The following is a 20052-nucleotide window of genomic DNA, read 5'->3' as shown; positions in this document are numbered from 1 at the left end:
GCTTCACTGACCTTCCTGTCCCTGCCCCAAACTTCTGAGGACCTGGGGTCGGTGAGGAGCTGATGTTTTGGGATAATCACATTTATGTTTGGGGCTGTGCTGCTGATTCAGAGCCATTCCCCAGGCAGCAGAGTCATCCTGAACACCAGGATTTGGTGTTTGCTGCCCCTGTGCCAGAGCAGCACTGGCATTGCAGTCACAGCTGGGCAGTGTGCAAGCAGATCCTTCCTTGGCATGGTGGTGTTTTCCTTGACACTGTCTTTTACAAAAGTTGCATTAATTTTTCATTTGATAGCCAAAATTCCCACCACTCCTGGATGTCTGTGTCTGCCTTGTTTTTGAAGTAGTCTCTTTTTTTTTTTTTTTTCCTGCTGTTCTTCTGCATTCTTAATTGGTGAATACACTTTCAGTTTCATTTTGGTTTTTGACTGGGAATAATTATAGAAAGGAAAAAGTGATAAAAAGCTTTTGCAATATGCTTAGTGAATTAACTCCATAAAATGAGGTTTTCAGGCTGGGATCTGTAAGCTGAAACTCTGAGTTACTATCTTTAAAAGGGTAAAAAATGGAAATGCTGTTGATACTTCATAGTCTCTGGGACACTGTGCTGGAAAATGTTAGTTTTCAAAATGAAAAAAAAAAAAATGTTGATATAAATATTCCATAATCAAAGAGTCCTGTAAAAGCAGTTCAATGAAGATTAAAAGGTCACTTAGACAGTTTAGCTGGCTTTTTTTAGTAATTTATGGCTAACTTGATTTCCCTCAAAGTAGTGATTTTATGTTTACAGTAAGAAATTAATAATGTGAAAAATTTTATCATGGTGCTTTGCAATTAAGTTACAGTTCACAGACTCAGTGCTAGTAGTACTTTTAGGGTGCTAATTCCTGGTTGTACCAAATGTTTGATCACGCCTTTGGTTTGATTGCAGTGTTCAGCATTGAAGTTTCCCTGCTGTCAGGTTTGACACCAAACGCAGTCAGGGGAGCAGAGGCAATGGTTTGCAGGGTCCTGCTCCAGCCTGCTGGGCTGGTTGATGTGACTGCAGTTAATCCCAAATGACAGTGCTCATTCCAAGTGGTTTTCTGGCCTCCTCCTCTGCTTCTAGCCGAGGATCATTCTCTATACTTGGATTAACCCTTCACTGTTATGTTTCACATCCAGACTGACTGAATGTCTTGTGTCAGGTTGAGTGCTCTGCTATGGTTTGTTCTACTGAGGCTTCATTTTTGTGATTTAATTTTTTTATGTTTTGAGGTTCTTTGGTCTCCTTTCATTTGTTTCTGCTTTTAGTAACTCACCCTTTTTTTCCTTTCTGTTTGTTTCCAGTGTATACTTTCCTAAAGAGCTTTCACGTATGTTTAGTATTTTGCATTCAAATGAATCAAAATCTGTTTGATTCTGCAGAATGTTTTAGTCCCAGTCTAAGGCTGTAGTTAAGTTTTTATTAAAGCATAATTAGACGTTGATTTTTGGATGCAAGTAGATGTTACTGCTTAAAATAGGTGCAAGTAGATGTTACTGCTTAAGTAGAAAAGTTTTGAGATATTTAAGTAAGTCTATCTACAAAAGTCTTCAGTGACTGAAAGCACTTTAGGCAATACAGCTTTAATAGAATATTTTTCAAATTCATGTTCTGTTTTAAAAAGGTATTCTGCTTTTGTGGCTTATAAATTTAATGATGTGTCCTTTTTGTTACAGGGAGAAGAAAATGAAAATTCAGGATATTAAAAACAATATTAAAGAAGCTATAGAGGTAAACTTAGGAGCTATTGTTTTTTAACTATTCCAGGTAGCTATTTAGACACTCTCTGCAATATTTCACTTGTGTTTCTTTGCAGACAATAGTGACAGCAATGGGCAATTTGGCACCTCCAGTGGAACTAGCCAATCCAGAGAACCAGTTTCGAATCGACTACATCTTAAATTTAGCAAACCAGATAGACTTCGATTTCCCTCCGGTGAGTAACTCACAGGCAGCCATGCCTTTCTGCAAATGATTGTATTTCACTGCCCTGTAGTAAATATTTCCCCAGAACAGTGAGCTGCTCTCTGGGAATTATTGCAGTAGGTGCCTTTGATGAGTGCTAATCGAATTTGCAGCAGCACAGCCAGAATATTCCAGCTGATCCTTCAGGAACATGGAGACTCTTGCCTGCTTTTTGTGCTCTGGTGAAATAATTAGCCACAGAGTCAAGATGGACAGTGCTGGGCGTAAAGTTGGGATATTGTTGGGAATTGCCCTGCCCAAAAGGAGTGGAGATACACCCAGAACTCTCTGGTGATTATTAGCTGGTGTTTAATGGTGCTGATTCCTCTCTTAGGGAAGAGCAGTGGAGTTTTCTTGCTGATTCAGACTCTGTGCCAGCCAGGCTCTCTGCAGAGGCTCCACACACATGTCCCTGTCCCAGTCCTGGTTAATCATTCGAGGTGCCAGCAGTCCCACAGTAAATGCATCAAGGATAATTATTTAGTTGATGATACAACTTTGTGCCCACTCACGGTGATTAATTTCTCCTGTATCTGAACCAGACTTGTAGCAGAAGCCCATGAAAATACAGTTTGCAAACACTGAACACTTAAACACTGAGAAGATATTTTTGTTAATTGCCATGAAGTACCTTCTACTTGCAGCAATGCAGGAGTGTTTCAAAACTTGTATTTCCCTCTCCATGCACTGTTCCAGGAGGCTGAGGGGAGGAATTGCGATATATCAAAAATCATTACCTATTTACAGCAAAAATTTTGTGTCCAGCAGTCCCAAATGCTTGAAATAAAAATGCAAGTGTGAATAGTAAGTGCAAGTAGTAAGATGTGGGGTAGTTTGCACCACAGCATTTCTTAATTCAGTTTGTAATTCCTGATATGTAAACATTATCGCACAAGCTGGTCTGTGAGACCAACAACAGTTTCCTTTTCCAAATGTTGCTGCTTCTAGGAATTTCTCTGCTTTGGTCAGACTTTATCAAAAGAAAAATTGCCAACCAAACAAGCCCACATGCGTTGTGTACAAGGCAGAAGTCAGGTGACTTTAGCAGTTAATTGGAAATACTGCACTGGAATCTTCAAATCATTTTCAGTGTAACAGGCACAGACAGGTTGGTGGAGGGAGGTGTATGATTCTCTCTAGCACATAAAATGTAGTCATTGGCATTTTGTCTTAAAGCATCTTAAATTTGAGATTTTGAGATTTTTAACTTCACACATCTGTCATTTAGACATTTGTCAGTGTTATTCACAGAAATGCTCAATCCCTTAATGGATGATCTCTCCTGCTGGGGGCACAGAAAAATTCATGCTTTTAAGGTGGTTTTAGGAGGCTATTTGAGAGAGAAGACAGTGGTTCCTTGCTCCTCCCTCTGTGCTTCTGCACTGGCTGGGTGCCCACTGCTCTCCTACTGCCATTGTTTGTGCTAGTTCAGGTTGTGATCTGTAACAATGCTGCAACAAGTTCTTGTGACCTACCTCGTACTGAAATACTGGATTTTCCTTGTATCTTCTATCTCAGAGGCCTTTTTTTTCCCATTCAATTGGAGTGCAGTGATTTCTTTTAATTTTTCCACTGAAAGCAGGGTGTATTTGTGTGACTTACAAGGTCTATAAATAATTCCAAGTTCAGTGCAGAGTCTTTGAGGTGTTGAATGACACACAACTTCAGGAATAACAGTGCTCCTATAAAACTAGTTTTTCTTCTCTGAGCAAAGGTATTGTCTTCAATTTTTAAGCCCTGAGTCTACAGAGGTTTAGGTGTGTGCATAACTTGGACTGGTGGCTTACTTCATTGGCATGATTAACTATTTCATATGTAAATGTTTGTAGGGTTGAGGTTTTAAACTGGAGATGCATTAGCCACAGATGTTGAAGGGCTGTTGTTGGCTCTCGCTGCCCTCAGTGATTATATAAGTTAATATATCTCTGATTTCTGAGTTTGTCTGAATGTAGATTGTAGTCCTTTGGTACCTGGAAAACTGAACCTGCATTTTAATGGCATGATTTAAATCAAGTTAAGATCTAGAGTGTCCCTAGATGACAGCTCTCAGTGCAGAGGAACAAGAATCAATCCTTGAGTACCACTGTAAAAATAATTTTGATTTTGTTACAGATTAATTAAAAGTACTTTGAAGAAAAAAAAATTTGTGGAAGCAGAAAGGACAGCCTGATGCTAGTTATGCTTTAAATCTAAGGAGATCTCCATCACCTGCTTCCTGCTCCAGTGCACTGGGGGAAGAATGTCATCAACCTTTTCCTATACAGAGTATTGACTGGGAAGGAAGGAGGGGAGTTTTTAGCAATGTCAGCCCTGTCTGGTTTGAGCTGCAGAACTTGCTTTCTGCCTCTTGCATTTTCCTCATGGAAAATCACATTTCAGCTGTCTTGAGCACATACTCTCCTCAGTGTAGGATTTGATGCTCTTCTCTGCCCTAGGGAGAGCATGAGGGTAGGGAGGAATGTCCCAAGGGGATACTCTTTGAGAGCTGCAAGTCCTTAGGACTATACTCTTAAATACAGGGCTGTTCTGCTTCCCTTCAAACGCCCATTCTTCTTTTCCTAAACATTAATTTGGGTTGCTCTCCTGAAGAGAGTGCACTGACAGAGGCCAGCACAAGGATTGTGGGATTTCTTCTCCAGATCATCATCTTCCTGAAGGAGCAGTTGAAATCAATTTTAAAGTAGAGGCCAAAATCTGTGTTTATAATTCTCTGTGGAACAGGTGGAGCTGGAATGCAGGGCTCCTAACAGCAAGGTTCAGTGTGATGTGAAAGGCAGAATAAAGTCAGGAAGAATGCAGGAGCTTTACAGTGTGATAAATATTGGGATCTGACTCTACATGTAAATTCGGATTCAAAGAGCAACTTTTGTATTCTGATATTCTGATTCTTTTCTTAGTCTGGGTCTCCATCTGTTTGCTTTGCAGTTTTTGACTTACAGGAAGTGTGTGTCATTTGTGTAGACCATATTGTTTTGAATTAAAAAAACCTAAAAAACAACAGCTTGAGTTAAAAATAATGCTGGTACAGTGTAATGCTAGGTTAAACATCCCTTTAAAGCTGAAAATTTGCTATGTTGGAGATTATTAATTCAGCACAGTTGGTATTAAGAAATTAAATTTTTGAATACAAGTAGTAGCATATGGAGAAAGGCAAAACATAGTACTGACTGGAAGGAATTCTGTCCACACAATCATGCTGGTATTTTAAAATATTGCAATTTCTAGTAGATCAGATCTGTAGGTGAGGCTTCCAAATGGTATTTCCATCATTATTGTCCTTTGATGCATTTAGCTGAACACAACTGAATGTGTGTGTTTTCAGTGTCAAAAATCAACATCATAAGTAATTTGAATAATTCAAACTAGCTGTAGATCTGTCTCAAATGTCAGGTGATGTTGGGTTAGCTGGGTTATAAAAGTGATATTTTTATTCCTGTTCTGCATACCAGACAGTGGTTAGGGTATTTTCTTCATCCCCAGTAATAGTGGCCTTCTTCTCATCCCTTTCTTTTTGCTCTTACTTTTAGAAGAGGGAAGGAAATGTTCCCATTTTATCAACATTTCACACTCCACGATCAACCCAATTGAACCAAGCTACCAAATAAAACCTATTTGCTTTGGGTCACAGTCCATTTATAATTCTCTGGTTTTAATGAAATATTGAAAATAGCTGAGCAGGATTTACAGCTACCTATTTTTAATTTATCTGGTTTCAACTGAGGAAGATGTCTCTTGAAAATACCATACTAAGTTCAGAAAAATTTAGAAAGTAGTAGAATCAGAGTATTAGCTATTGAAAGGCAAAATACCAGAGGAATGACTGCAGCCTGTGGCAGAAGAGCTGCTGGTGCTGTCTGCAGCTCTCCTGCTTTCAGTTTATTACACTGCTCCATTGTAGTTATTTTGAATCTCCCACTACCACTGCTGCTGAATGGTTTTATTATGGTTTTTGAGTGGTGTCCTTGAGCTCTACCACACTCTGGCTTCAGCCTCAAAGGCAGCTCAGCATCCCCTGTGCCCACAGCCACCCCTTCCCTGTGCCACCCAGCCTGGGCCAGACAAACCTCCTCTGGCTCCCCAGGGTCAATCAGAGCATTGAGCCAGCCCAGGGTAAAAATAACCCTGCTAACCCTTACTCCTTCTCTCTTCTATTTTGGGGAGATTATTTTTAACAGGGATCAGTTTTGAGGTCTGATTTACAACCTGGCAGTGGAGGTGGTGCTCAGTGGGATCCCTTAACCTGCAGCAGGGTCAGAACGGGGCTTTGGAGTCCCTAAAAGGGTTTTGACACCAAAATCTTAAAGATGGTAATGAAATTATATCTTTTCTCAGTAAGAAAAGATGTGAGCTGGGATCTCTTTGCTGCCAGAAGTGTTCCTTAATTATGTAGGCAACAGAACAAAATTATCTGTCCCTGTAGATAACCACCCTGATGGGTATAATGATAGATATATTATTATTCCTGTCTAAATACATCATGGCAGAAGAAGAGAGCTGTTCTGGTTTGACAGCATCACTAGCTTTATAAAGCCCTGACAAACATATTCACTGCAGTGGGGGATGTTTCCCATGGGGATATCTCAAATGTCACAGATTTTGGGGTGTGAAAGTAGGCAAAACATTTTCTTTGGAGAGGATACCCCTGGGAAGCTGGGAAAGGTGGGAGACAGAGCCTGATTGCTTGGGTGTCTGCACAGGTTTGTGTGCAGTTTGGATACTTACCACAGAGAGAGAAAAATTAGGGCCTCCAGCTTTTTCTTGTCCAGATTTTTTTATGATTTTAAGCAAGACTCCTCAATCTCATATTTACCTTTTTTTTTAGTATACTCTGTCCTATTATGTGTAAAAGAGTGATAATATCTAAATTTAATATCAAAAAATACATATCTTTGAGATGCATCTTGAGGTGCAAAACTAGTAGAAAATGTGAATATGTGAAGTATTTTTGCCTCAGAAATGTTAATGCTGTTCAGAGAAAGGAGTGGGAAGTCTTACAGACAATATCAAAGATGTGGTGCTAGATCCTCTGAAATAATCCTTACTTACTCTTTTTAAAATCTCTATTATCTTATCTACACAGAGCAGCTCCCTCTCAATGGGCTTCCAGATAATCCAATTGAGTTTACCTGATCAGAGTTTAACAGGAACTTATGGAAAGCTGGTTTTCCTATCCTTTAATAGCAGAAAAAATTCTTGAATACAGATTAATTAAAGAGTTCTTCTGAAGCCTTCTTCTAGTATAGGGTCTGTGAGGCAGGCAGCCACTTGATTTCATTTCTGTTTCTCATAATTGAAACACGTATGACTATCAATGATTTGCAAATTAATCTCCTGAAATCTCTGATTTTTGTCTACATGGATAAATGTCTGATAGGAATGTTTTACTCTTATGTGACTAGGAATATCTAGCAAATTTTGTTAGTGCTGTATTTTGTTAGTTTTTATTGGAAGTGTTTTGTTTGGGTTTTTTTTTCAGCCCTTTGAATTCTGCAGTGCTTTCACTGAGGTGTTCACATAATTCTGTTGAAATCCCTCAAAGAATTTCCTTAAATTGGAGAATCTGCAGCCCAGGACTTGAGACAATAGGATTATATACATGTCTTTTTCTGTAGTCCAGTTGTTTTTATAATACAAGCCCCCCCCCCCCCCCTATATTTTACTTGATTACTAATTTATTTGATTAATATTTGAAGTAAATGCTGATGCTTTGTCCTGAACTTGTATTTTTACCCAGTAAATTCCCACCATACCAGACCATATTTACAGGTTCAGAAGTTCACGTGACTTAATTTCTCTTGATGCATCTTCTTTGTTTTCCTCTCAGAGCAGTCTTAAAGAACAAGGACAGATTAATTCAATTTATGCTGAAATACAAGAGCTGTCAGCTGAATTAAACAGGAAATAGGCATAATTTAATATGGAAATTCTTAAACATTTTCTGGTTTTAATCACAGTAAGAGACTATCACAAAATATTGGTGTATGCATAGATGAAATAAAATTATACCTGGGAGCCTCCCTGGTGTTACAGCCACAGCCCTGTTGTGCTCAGCTGACTGTTGGGAGAATACCTGACATTTCTTCAGTGTTCCAGTAAAATTTAAGATTTTTTTAAACTCCCAGGATGTCTTTTTACTCTTAAAAAGAAATGCCAGTAATTAAGCAGAACTTTCAGTTAATTTATTTTAAGTATATTTGAGCTTCATTGTGAGCCTGTGAACACTTCTATGAGTACAGATGCTGCTGCTTCAGAAAGATTGGAAGAGGCTTAGTGAGCTCTCCTTGGGACTTGTGTAAATTTAGAATGAGAACTATTTTATCTTACACCCTTTTCTGTTGGTGGAAATTTCTGGCAAAAAGAGGCTTTTTGTTTCCAGTGTGAAAGGAAGCAGCAGAGTTTAGTGTGGTCCCAGGTGTTTGTTCTTGGCACCAGGTAAGGGAATAAAGTCATTTGATTTGACTGTTCAAGCTTACTATATATTCATTAAACAAAAAGCAGCTAATGATGTAGTATGAAAGACATTTTCCAAACCCTGATTTAAGGCTCAAAGGAAATTTCTCAGAGTTTTATTAAACCTTCTTTCTTAGACTGCAGTCTCCAAAAATAGCTGATGGTTGAACTGCCTCTGTCACCACTCTAAACTACCCTGAGAGAGCTGCAATGGGGTAGAAGATTTCTTTGTGCCTTTTATGCTATCAGGCAGTTTGATCCATTAATGAATTGCCTCTTTCTATGTATGACACTTTGAAGAAGCAGAGGAACACTGATTATTGGTTTAAATTGCAGAGGAATTGTGACAATATGGGGAGCAGGCTTGCTGCTTTCACCCAAAGTGAATTCTCCTCCCTAATTAACATGAGGAGCTGTGTTGGGGTATCAACAGATAAAGTTTCTGTGGCAATTAAACTTCTTGTGAAAGAACTAAAAGAGAAATGGTTTGATATTATGTTAGTGAGGACTTCTAACCAAAGGCACGTTGTAGCTTATGGGTATGGATTTGTGTGTTGGCACACTTCTCAAATGCTGTTTTGAAACTCTTAACAAAGGGGAATAATGTGAGTTCAAACTTGACAGAAGTTTCTTAAATAGAATTCCCTTCCCATTGGCCAGTCCTTGCAGCGACATCCAGTTTAATTTGTACTCCTAGAAGTTACCAAGCAGAAACACAGAATATTTCAGCATAATTCTTCTTTTCCAAGCATGAAAAACTATTGATGAGACTAAATCCTTGCTGAAAATATTTCTGACTCAGTTATGGGAAGTGCTGAGTGCACTGGGCCTCTCCCAAAGTTTTGTGTTCAGCTCTGGACATGTGCCAGTAACTGGAGAATATCTTCAACTATTTGTAGGTATGCGTTTCCTTTGTGATATCATCAGCGTGTTTGCCCTAAAATAGCAAGCAATAATTAACACTTGTTCACACCAGTAGGAATGCAGATGTTTCCCTATTCAAGTAAGTGGCTTATTAAACTGTCTGATTTGACAAATTTAACACATTCTGGTATCCCTGCCCAAAGCTGGGGAGGGTGAAAGGATGCCATGAGTTCTGTTCCCTGAGCACCCCTACAGTCAGGAGTGATGGCTGTGAGAAATCAATCACTTTGGTGGGTTCTTACTTATCCTGGCAGTGAGAAATCAATCACTTTGGTGGGTACTTACCTGTCCTGGCTGTGAGAAATCAATCACTTTGGTGGGTTCTTACCTATCCTGGCAGTGGGAAATAAATCACTTTGGTGGGTTCTTACCTATCCTGGCAGTGGGAAATAAATCACTTTGGTGGGTTCTTACCTATCCTGGCAGTGGGAAATCAATCACTTTGGTGGGTATTTACCTATCCTGGCAGTGGGAAATCAATCACTTTGGTGGGTTCTTACCTATCCTGGCAGTGGGAAATCAGTCACTTTGGTGGGTTCTTACCTATCCTGGCAGTGACAAATCAATCACTTTGGTGGGTTCTTACCTATCCTGGCAGTGGGAAATCAATCACTTTGGTGGGTACTTACCTATCCTGGCTGTGAGAAATCAATCACTTTGGTGGGTTCTTACCTGTCCTGGCAGTGGGAAATCAATCACTTTGGTGGGTTCTTACCTATCCTGGCAGTGGGAAATCAATCACTTTGGTGGGTTCTTACCTGTCCTGGCAGTGGGAAATCAATCACTTTGGTGGGTTCTTACCTGTCCTGGCAGTGGGAAATCAATCACTTTGGTGGGTTCTTACCTATCCTGGCAGTGAGAAATCAATCACTTTGGTGGGTTCTTACCTATCCTGGCAGGAGAGGCTCAGCTGGTGCAGTTTCCTGGGAGTGCCCTGCCATGCCATGGCCTTGCCTTGCTGCAGTGCCTGCCCTGTGGAATGCAGCAGGAGGGGAGCAAAGCTCTGCTCCCCCAGCACAGCAGGCTCTGCCACCAGTGCTCAGTGCTGCTTTTAAGAGCTGCACACATTGGGAAGCAAAGTCCTCCAGGAGACAGTTTTACAGCTAGAAGCTGGTTTGGTTTGACCTTTAATCATTAGATTTGTAAGTTGGTGACCTATTTAAAACTCTTATTATGAAATGTGCAGCTCCATGGGACAGTGAACTTTGCCCAGGAATTGAATCCCAGTTTTAACCACAACATTGTATAATGATTGTACACACCTTTTAGGAGGTAAGGTTTTTTTTTTCAATGGCATTGACTTTTGCTGGAATTAGTAAATAAACTGTTCTGTTGAAGGATCCACCCTATATTATATTTTACAAAGAAAAGGTAATGTTGCATGTCCATGCTAAGTTTCCTGTGCATTTGGTGTCACAGTGGCATGGACTGTGCCAGTGTTTTTCCCTGCCAACATCCTAATGCCTATAAAACATTGCTTCATAAACATTTTTTGAAGTCTCTCGAGTATTTCTATATCTGGAGGGAGCTAAGCCTCGTAGACAGTATGTCCAGTTATATTATTTCATTTTCTACTAGTATTTTATCCTCTTAGAATGCTTCTCAAAAGCAGATCTTGGTTCCTTTATTTTTTCCCAGGCCTAGAGTTTGTCTCTTGGGGATTATTTTTTTTAACAACCAAAGTGCTCAGCCCCCAAGTTCTTTAACACTTTCTGTAGTTTAACTTTGAGCAAAACCACTATTTACCTGTTGTCATTTATTCAGCTTCCTGAAATGTTCCAATATAAGTAGGTTTTAAACTCGATTAGACTCTGCATTGCCCCTTTTCTAATCCAGAATTTTGTCAGCAAGATCTTTCTGGAACAAAGAACAATTTTCCAAGCATCCCTTCCACATTTCCAGTGAAGGGTTTTTTTCCTCTAGAGGTCTGCAGAGATTCCTGTAAGTGAATGCAAGTGATTTACAAATGTTGCCTATTGACTCATTATATTGGGAAGCTTTCAGTAGGTGGAGAAAGTGTCACCTCATAAATAAAACATTAATAATGAAACACATTTCACATAAATGTGGCTTTTTAACCATTGTGGTGTTATGGTATCATGAGACATGAGGTTTCCTCAGCAGCACCAAGTTGTGGTCCTTGATCCTTCAGTTATGTGAGCCACACCAGAGCAGGTTTCCCCAGCCTGATGATTTTCCCAGGGTATTTTTTATGGTTTCCCAGAAGTGGAGCCTGTTCCTGGGGATTGTGCCCAGAATTCAAACTATGCCCCTGCCCGGCCTGAGCAGATCCAGTCAGGCCCAGTTTGTTCTCTTCAGATCTCTGTTGCACTGACATTCCTTTCCTTGAGTGTTCTCCTCAAGGATTTCTCCCTCTTTAGGGTTCAGTGAACGTTTTGGGACGTGTGAGGTCTGTCCAGGTGGTGAAGAAATGCTCCAATCCTGACAAAGCTCAGGAGGAATTCACTCCTCACCTTCCCTGGTGGTGCCATCCTGTCACCACTTGTGTTGACTTTTGTTGCTTTACACAGCTTCAGCTGTACTTTAAACAGGATCTTGGGTGTGTATTGTGACACTGCAGCATTTTATTTTTTTAAATGGCAAATTACATAATTTGGATTCTTTTTTCAATTTTAAGTATGCGTAGGGCTGGAAGGGATAAGATGATCATACACTGCAAATACTCTGGGTCATTTGGATCCTAACATTCAAATCCTATTTGTTGTGGAATGTCATCTCAAACCAAATTGTTATTTAGTATTTGTTCATTTTAGCTGTTTTGTTAGGAGTTCCATTTTCTATGCAAGAAAACCCTTTGTTGATGCTGCTGTAGAGTCTGTCATATTAGAATGTGCCAGCAAATCAATCAGTGTCATGCTAGCAAGAACCAGACATGTAAGGACTTGTTTTCTGGCTATTTCTTTTCAGGAAATTTTCCTGCTACTTTTGGTTAATTTGTTTCCTAACTCATTATTTTTAGAGCTCTCATACAAATTATACCTATTTAACTAAAAGAAAAAAACCAACCCAACCCTTTTGCTAACTTGATTTTTTCCAGTGGCCTCTGAAGCCCCTGTTTTACCTAAATACATAACAAATCTTGTGGTTTTACTTGCCTTCCCTGAGAGCAGCCCCAGGCTACATTCCATGACTCAAATGGGATGCTGAGGATTTCTTGTGTTATTCCTTTTCTTAAATATTATTTCAGAGCTGTGGTTAGTGTAGGTGTACTGGGGAGGAGGGAGAATCTGGGGTTTTTGCAGCCAGCTACTATGTCTTGATTCCAAAATCAGTCACTACAGTAAGGAGGCTTTAATACAGCAGGGGATGAGCTCTGCAAGGCTGGTTCTGACTCTGCTTGGGTGAAACCTTCCTTCTTCACAGCTGTGGGAGCTGGCTCTGCATTAGTCCCAGCATGTGTGAAGATGTATTTGATGTGGCCTAAAGACAAAAGTTGTGTATTAATGAAAGACCTTCATGTTTGACCATCTCAAGTCATGTAGTTCACTTTAAAAAAAAAAAAGACCAAAAGTAACAGCAAAAACCCACCCCAAAAAACCCCACTGTGTCTTAGTGTAATGATCTACTGCTCTTTGCTTGTTGTAGATCCTGATTTTGAAATCCCAATAAGAAGTTCAAAGAATGTGGAATTCAATTCTTTTTCCATCCCAGATGGACAATTAATAACCATACTGAGAAGATTGCTTGAATATTGCTGGTTATAGTTCAGATCAGCAGGACAGGCATGAAGGCAGTTTTCAATATTTTATTGCTAATTTGGCCTAACAAGGCACAAACACTGATCTTTATCCCATTATTGTAATTCATGTATTTTCTTAGAAGTGACAACTGCCCTTAGAACAAGGGGAGGACTCTTGTAAACAACATGTAACTGTTCTGGTAAACTAAACCCTGGGCTTTCTATTGTCAATGTGTTTATGCTGAGGCCAGGAACTGGTTTTATTCTCCATCCCATTTTAAGATCTGATTGCAGAAACTATTCCAAATGTAAGACATTATGGAGTTTGAAAGGTCTTTGAAATAATTGCTTTACATCAGCTTTCCACCAAGGTGTCATGGTTGTAGTGAGAAACAGTAATGAGGAAGAATTTTTGTGGCAGTTTTACTGGGCTGTGACTTTTCTTCTTAAAGCACTGACTTTTTCACTTTATATTTTTTTTTCGTGATGAAGAATGTTTTACTGCTTTTTCTGTGAACTTATCATTGCCTAGTTATTTATCCACTGAATCAACTGCTGTTTCATAAAAAAAATCTTGTACAATTGCTGATTCCATTTTTCAATTTCCCAGCTTTGTAGTCGTAAGTTGAGTGAGCCATATGATGTTCTGTATTGAACAACTGTTACTTTTAAAAACAAGTATAGAAACATTCCCCAAAATGGGTTTGGTTCAGATACAGTGAGATTGCAGATAATTCCCCCTCTCTCCTTCACTTTCTCTTCCTTCTCCCTTTTCCTTTAGAAAGATATGTTCCTCACTGTGCTCTGATACAGCTGAAAGTGACTGACAGTCCTCCAACTGCCAAGAAATTGGAAATCTTCAAAATTAAAGTATCCAATAAGCATAATTCCATGCAGTGGGAGACAGAAAACTGAGGACTGGAAATAAGATTTTGATTCATTTTCTATTTTCTTTAATAGCAAAAGCAAACGGTCAACAGTGCAATCTGCAAATAGTAAAATTTAAGTAAAATCTTCTTACCTACTTCTGAAAGAAATTTAACTGGTGTTTTTGTTCATGAACAGTTCATAAAAGCAGGGAACAAGCTGCCATTAATACCATATATAAACGTCATAATCTCTTTAAAAGAAATCAGAACAAAATTGAGATGTGTATTTTGTGTTTGCTCTCATTTTTGTGTATGTGCAGCTAGGGAATCCTTAATAGCAATAAAAGGACAATCAAATCTGCATCTGATGTGCTGCTTCCACCATTGGTATTTGTAATTGTGTGATCACACAAACACATATGCATCTTATACCTGCCAAGAAGAGGGTGCTCTGAAAATCAGCAGCACTGAATTTACTCTAAGATACCTTTATGCATCTTTCAGATGCAATTTAAAGGATTTACTGTTCTGCTGCAGTTCAGGTGTTAGTTAAGATTCTGGTAGGAATGTGATTTTTTTTAAAAAACTCTGTTCAAAGGGAAAATTTGGAATGTGTCCCCTTTCTTTGTACTACATTGATAGTAAAGGAATGTGAGAGACTGATATCCCAAGAGATGGAGGAACCTTGAAGCAGCAAAAATAACACATTTTTCTTCTTTAAAATAACTCTTCTGTAAAGAAAAAGGATGGGGAGACACAAAATAAATACAACAACTATTTTAAAGGTCTTTCAGTGGTCTGGATGAAAAAAATGAATTATTTGCCACTTAAAACCAGAATGAAAGTGTTTTACCCAAAACACTTCAAAGCTCTACGAGATAGCCAAGGAACAGCCATGGCTGGTGATGAGAGCAATGCCCACAGTGCTGTGTGTGAGTATTTCAGTCACCAGGCTGCTGCTGTTCTTGCTGGGTCTGTTCAGAGCTCCTGGACTGATGGCCAGGAGTCCAGGCCCGTGTTGCACACGCACTGCTGCAGCCAAAGTGCATCTTCCATCTGCAGAGTGAAAGGGGCTTCTGCTTGTGTTGTTAGCTTGTGTTACAGGTTCAACAAAACTGAAGCATTGCATTTTGACTGTCTGCTTTCATATCTTGGCTTACATTTTTTAAGCCTGAGACAAAACATGATCTAGCCTTGTATCACTCTTTCTTCTGTAGTTCAATGTCTTTTTACACTGCAAAAGAATAAATTTACGAAAGTGGTGCAGAGTTAAATAAGATACAGATGTCTGTACAGTCCCTGAAGATCCTTACTTGCTTGCAAAGTCATGTAAAACTTAATTATCGTTATCATTCATGTAGGGATTATAGAGAAGTAATGTTTCCTTGAAGAAAAAAATCACGACAGCCACATAAATGTAAAATACAGTGACACCATGAGTTAAAGAACAAATGCTACCAAATAGCATTGATTATTAAATTGCCAATGAAATTGATATTAATGTGACATTAACCCTTCTTACAGTAGATGGTTGGATTCAATCAGTGATTGAGAAACAGTTCTTTGGGTGGTACAGAGTGTTGAAGTCAAACTTAGAAAGCCAACTGAACTTGTAGTGAGGTTCTAAAGCATGGTTAAAGATTTTTGTTAAATCTGCTCCATTCCCTGCTCATTGCAAAATGAAATGATTCATTACTGTTTGCTGACTCTCTTCATCTCCAACCCATTCCCATAACGCTGTTTTCCCATTTCAGGAGTTTTATGAACACACAAAAACCCTGTGGCAGGATGAGGGTGTGAAAGCCTGCTACGAGAGATCCAACGAGTACCAGCTGATTGACTGTGCCCAGTAGTGAGTATTGCTGGGGCTGGGGAGGGTTGGGTGTCCTGCTGCTGGCCCTGATCCCTGGAAAAGGAGTGTGAGGGGCACAATGAATTCTTGCTAATCAGCTGGTCAGAGAGGTGGGACAAACTGGTGTTCAGTTAGACAATATCTACATTGAAATATCTACATTAATATCTAATCTCCAGGTGCTTTCAAAAGGTTTTAATAAGGCCCCTTAGTGAGGAATCAGTTTTATTGTCTGCAAGGCCAAATTTCCTGCCTCTTCCACTTGGCCCATCCTCTCCAGAAGTCAGCTTCAGGTGCTGCACAGGTTGCAGTCAGTTGGAGAGGATGTTGGTGGGAAATAAACCTGTTTATCACTTTGGTTTCTAGTGCAGTTTATTGAACTGGGAACAAAGAGATGGGAGTGACAGGCATGGGGAGCAGCCTGTGATCAGTCACCAGAGTTCTGCTTGTGTGCCTTCATGCACATATCTGAGAAAGAGTCATTCTCTTCTGGTATTTATACTGCTGGGATAATTAGTGTTGTCTTCAGAGTCTGCTGCATGTTTGCAGTTATTTATCACATCCAGCAATACACTGTGGCTCGGGATTTTTTATGGCAAGGTGCTCGAGTTAATTGTGACCATTCCCGGTACTTTTGTTTGTGCATATTCAAGAATTGCAGGACTTAAATTTGAAATATTCATGGTTAAAACTGTTCTTTGTTAGTTTATATTCTCTCTGCTTCTTTTGGAGAAGCTGAAATAAGATTTAATGGTCAAGAAAATGAAAGTTTCTTGTTTCACACGGTGATGGCAACTGCAGTTTGTCTAATACTGCATCTCTTAAAGAACATCTGATGAAATAAAATCTGTAAGGTTCTTCTTCTGTTTGTTTGTTTAGGAAGACTTAAAGGTAAATCAACAATTAGCTCTGTTTGAAAAGAGACAAGAGAGATAATTTTACTGTGCCTTGCACAGCTCCAGGTTTGTAGGAGCCTCTTTGAAGTTTTGCCATTGTTTCCAGAGTGAATTTGTTTGATGTGTAACGATGTCTTTTGCATTAGGTGACTAATGTTTGATCATTTGGCATGGAGCTTTTTGCAAGTTCACTCGCTACAAAATAAAAAAGCACAAAGATTTTCATTTCCAGACAAGCACCCAGTAACTTTTGTGTTTCTAGTGTAAAGCTGACAGAAGTGAGGGAGAGCTGGGTTGTTTCTGGTTACTGTTTGTTAATAGCTTCTATGCTGGGAAGGAGGAAATTGTTGGGCACTAAGAGGGTTTTGTGTTGCCCTTTTGCTGCCCTGAATGCACAGAAGAAAACTGAAATTCTTATCATCCCTGGACACTGACTTTTCCATGGATCAGCAGGGGAGGTGGCCCTCATGATGGCTTTACCATCCTGCTCCATCTAGTGGAACACTTAATTCTACATCATGGGCTGTTGTGCCAGAAATAAACTTTGAGCATTGCTGACAAATTAGATTTTTTTTCCCCCGAAAGAAAATAAAATAAAAATTGCTGTCTCCTTCTAGAAATATTTAATAATTCAAATATTTATTCAGTGTGATAGTAACATATATGACAGCATAGTCTTGCAGAAGGAGATTTCTAATTGTTAATTTTGATAGTTCTTGTCCTTTCTTGCATTTTTGACCATGCAGTGGTGTTGTTTTTAATAACAGAATATGCATAGTAGGAGTTTTTAATGACAAAATGTTATCGTGGAGGTTAATGTCACTTTGAAATGCTGAGCTTGTTTTTATCACATTAAATTTTCAAGGGACCTAACAAAAGTCACTTCCTATCAAATCTGACTTGATTGATACATTTAAATTAACCTGGTGAGCATATACTAACAAAAATGTGGAAATGCAAAATACAAAATGTGTCTGAGATTTCTTAAAGGAGGGCTGTTTTAATATGAGTGTGCAAGCTACTGTTGTTAGTGCTAATAGAAGTTAAAAGAGAATATTGAGCAATTTCTGTTGGGGTCCATTCTTTCAGAGAGGAGTTTTGAGTTCTGAGCACTTTTCCCCTTTTGAAGTCCCCATATAAAACAAGAAAGTTACAGTGAAAATGGGAGATGGAAAAGTGGGTTTTCTCTTTCAAGATCAGTCTGGCTTCCAAAAATTCTTTCTTCCTCTTGAAAATTGAATAAAATCTTAAATATTAATGGATTCTTTGCTCAGTGATTTGCCTTAAAATTTTAAACAATCTTTCTTGTTCACAAAAATGAACTTTTTAGCTTTGTTTGTAAAAAAATTTGATTCTTTTCAACTGTCATTTTTTGAAGGTTGAATTGTTTATTGTAAAGTTTATCTTAGCATGGGCTTATTTAACATTCTGAATTTTTTAAAAAAGGAGGTTTTGTCAGTGTTGGGACACAGTTTTATGTAGGAAGCTTTGCCAGGAGATTCTGCCGAAGGTTTAAAAATCACTTTTGCCTGTCTTTTAGCAGTTCTGCTTTCCGTGGGTAAAAGCTGGTTCTACATGTAGACAGCTTAGCTGCAGTCCAGGAGAGGGAGGGGTTCCAGGAGTCAGGGATGGAGAATCTGGAAAAGAAAGGAAAAGAAAGGTGCTGGAGAGATGGCAGCTTAAACTTCTGCAGAGTTTGGGCTCAGGAAAGATGGGAATTTGCAGATGGGTGAGGAGCTCTCCTGGATGGACAGAGCGTGAGGGAAAAGTCACTTTTTGCTGCATGTTCATTGCCAAGAAAGTGGGAGCAAATGTAACTCTCAATGTTTTATCTCCTTAATTCCAGTGTGGGGGTTTAGAGTCCAAAAATGGTATTTTTCACCTGTTCTGGAGCAGTAGTTTTAAATGTACAGTGCTTCCTCTGCATCTCTACAACTTCCAGTGCCTTCCCATGAGAAGTGACAGTATTACACACTCTGATTGTTGCTCCACCGAGTCTCTGGTTGTGTTGGCTGAGAAAAAACAGCTTTACCAAAAGCCACAGGTACCATCCTGGCTTCCCATTCCCTTCAGTTGTGATCTTTGGAGGTGTGGAGCTGGGAGGGCTGGCCAGTAACCCCATCTGCTGGAGAGCCCTTCTGGTACCCTGTACCCTCAGGCTCCATGGCCAAATGAAAATGTCACTTTGGAGGAGCCCTGCTCATTTTGAAAGAGTAGCTGCCTCTGCTCATCATGAGCTTTACTGTACTTCCTGCCCAGGCATATTTTACAGTCTTGAGAGGCAGAGAAAGGAAAGAAAGCTTGTTTCCCTTTTCTTAACTGGCCTCACTAAGAAATCAGTTTCTATTCTGCATTTAGAACCACACGGGCTGTGCCATTGTCTCCAGTTTGTATTTCAGCAGTGAGGAGGGAGCTTTACCTGGGAGGAGACCAAATTTCATTGCTCTTGCAGGGATGTACACAGAGTGTTTGTATGAAGCTGCCATGTGATCCTGCTCTTGGCTAATAATAAACAGAAGAACACAGAAGTGTCTAGAATACAGAAAATCCCAAATGGTGTTAAATCATTTACCATCCTTCATGTGTCTTCCCTGGAGGCACAGGATCACATTTTATTTAGAATATATTATTAAAAAAAATCTAGGAGCCATTTCCACTGTGATGTGCCAAAGCCTGTTTGTTAAATCTTGCCTTCTGTCAAATACAAACAAACAGGATCTCTTTGAAGCGCTGCTGTTGCCAGTGCTTCCACCTCAGGTTTCATTTGAGCAGCTCTGCTTTTAAAGCCTCAGAGGAGTACCCAGCAGAGCAGGCAGAGCCAGCAGGGTCTGTCCCCTGGAATGTTCTGTTTGTGGCATGAGGACATGAAGGGTGCCCAGGCTGTCCTGGTCTTACCCAGAGCCTGGAGAAATGGCAGCACAGGAGAGGAGCTCCTGCATTGATGTCAGGAGCCTTTAGGTCAACTCTTCAGCAGCTTAGGAGCAAAGCCTGGGTACTACACGAGCCTCCTGGTGCTCTTCTTGAGTTGCTCATATGAGGCTGTGCCCACAGCTCCCTGAATTGTTGCTTTAGCCTTGGCCACTCATTTGATTTTGTGCTTCGTGTTCCGCCGCGCTCTCCCTGCGCATCCCCTCGCTGGCGCTTCCTGGCTGTGCCTGGGGTGGCAGAGGAAGCCCAGAGCAGGCAGAGAGCGCAGCCCCTGTCGGAGCTGCCATGGCAGGAAGGGCTGGGAGCAGCACCAGGAGCCTTCTCACGCGATTTCCTGCCTCCCGCTCCTCTGCCGCGCTGCCATTTCGGGCCAGGAGCAGCCTCTGGAGGTGCACGCTCACGTTTCTGGAGCTCCAGCACCAGCAGAGCCTCTCTGATACCTT

General features: G+C 40.0%; 1 protein-coding gene across 2 annotated transcripts in view; it reads left to right on the top strand.

The window, feature by feature from the left end:
- Positions 1-20052, top strand: part of GNAS (GNAS complex locus) — a 129950-nt gene that overhangs the window by 80076 nt on the left and 29822 nt on the right. For both annotated transcript variants that reach the window (XM_077187549.1, XM_054644754.2), the window contains exons 3-5: positions 1702-1756; positions 1842-1961; positions 15688-15785. In XM_077187549.1, the coding sequence (XP_077043664.1) occupies positions 1702-1756; positions 1842-1961; positions 15688-15785 (273 nt within the window). The remainder of the gene's footprint in view (positions 1-1701; positions 1757-1841; positions 1962-15687; positions 15786-20052) is intronic.

Source organism: Agelaius phoeniceus, chromosome 17 (assembly GCF_051311805.1).
Source record: "Agelaius phoeniceus isolate bAgePho1 chromosome 17, bAgePho1.hap1, whole genome shotgun sequence".
Lineage (NCBI taxonomy): Eukaryota > Metazoa > Chordata > Aves > Passeriformes > Icteridae > Agelaius > Agelaius phoeniceus.
The sequence above is the reverse complement of the archived record's forward strand: the minus strand, read 5'-3'. Positions and strand labels throughout refer to the sequence as shown.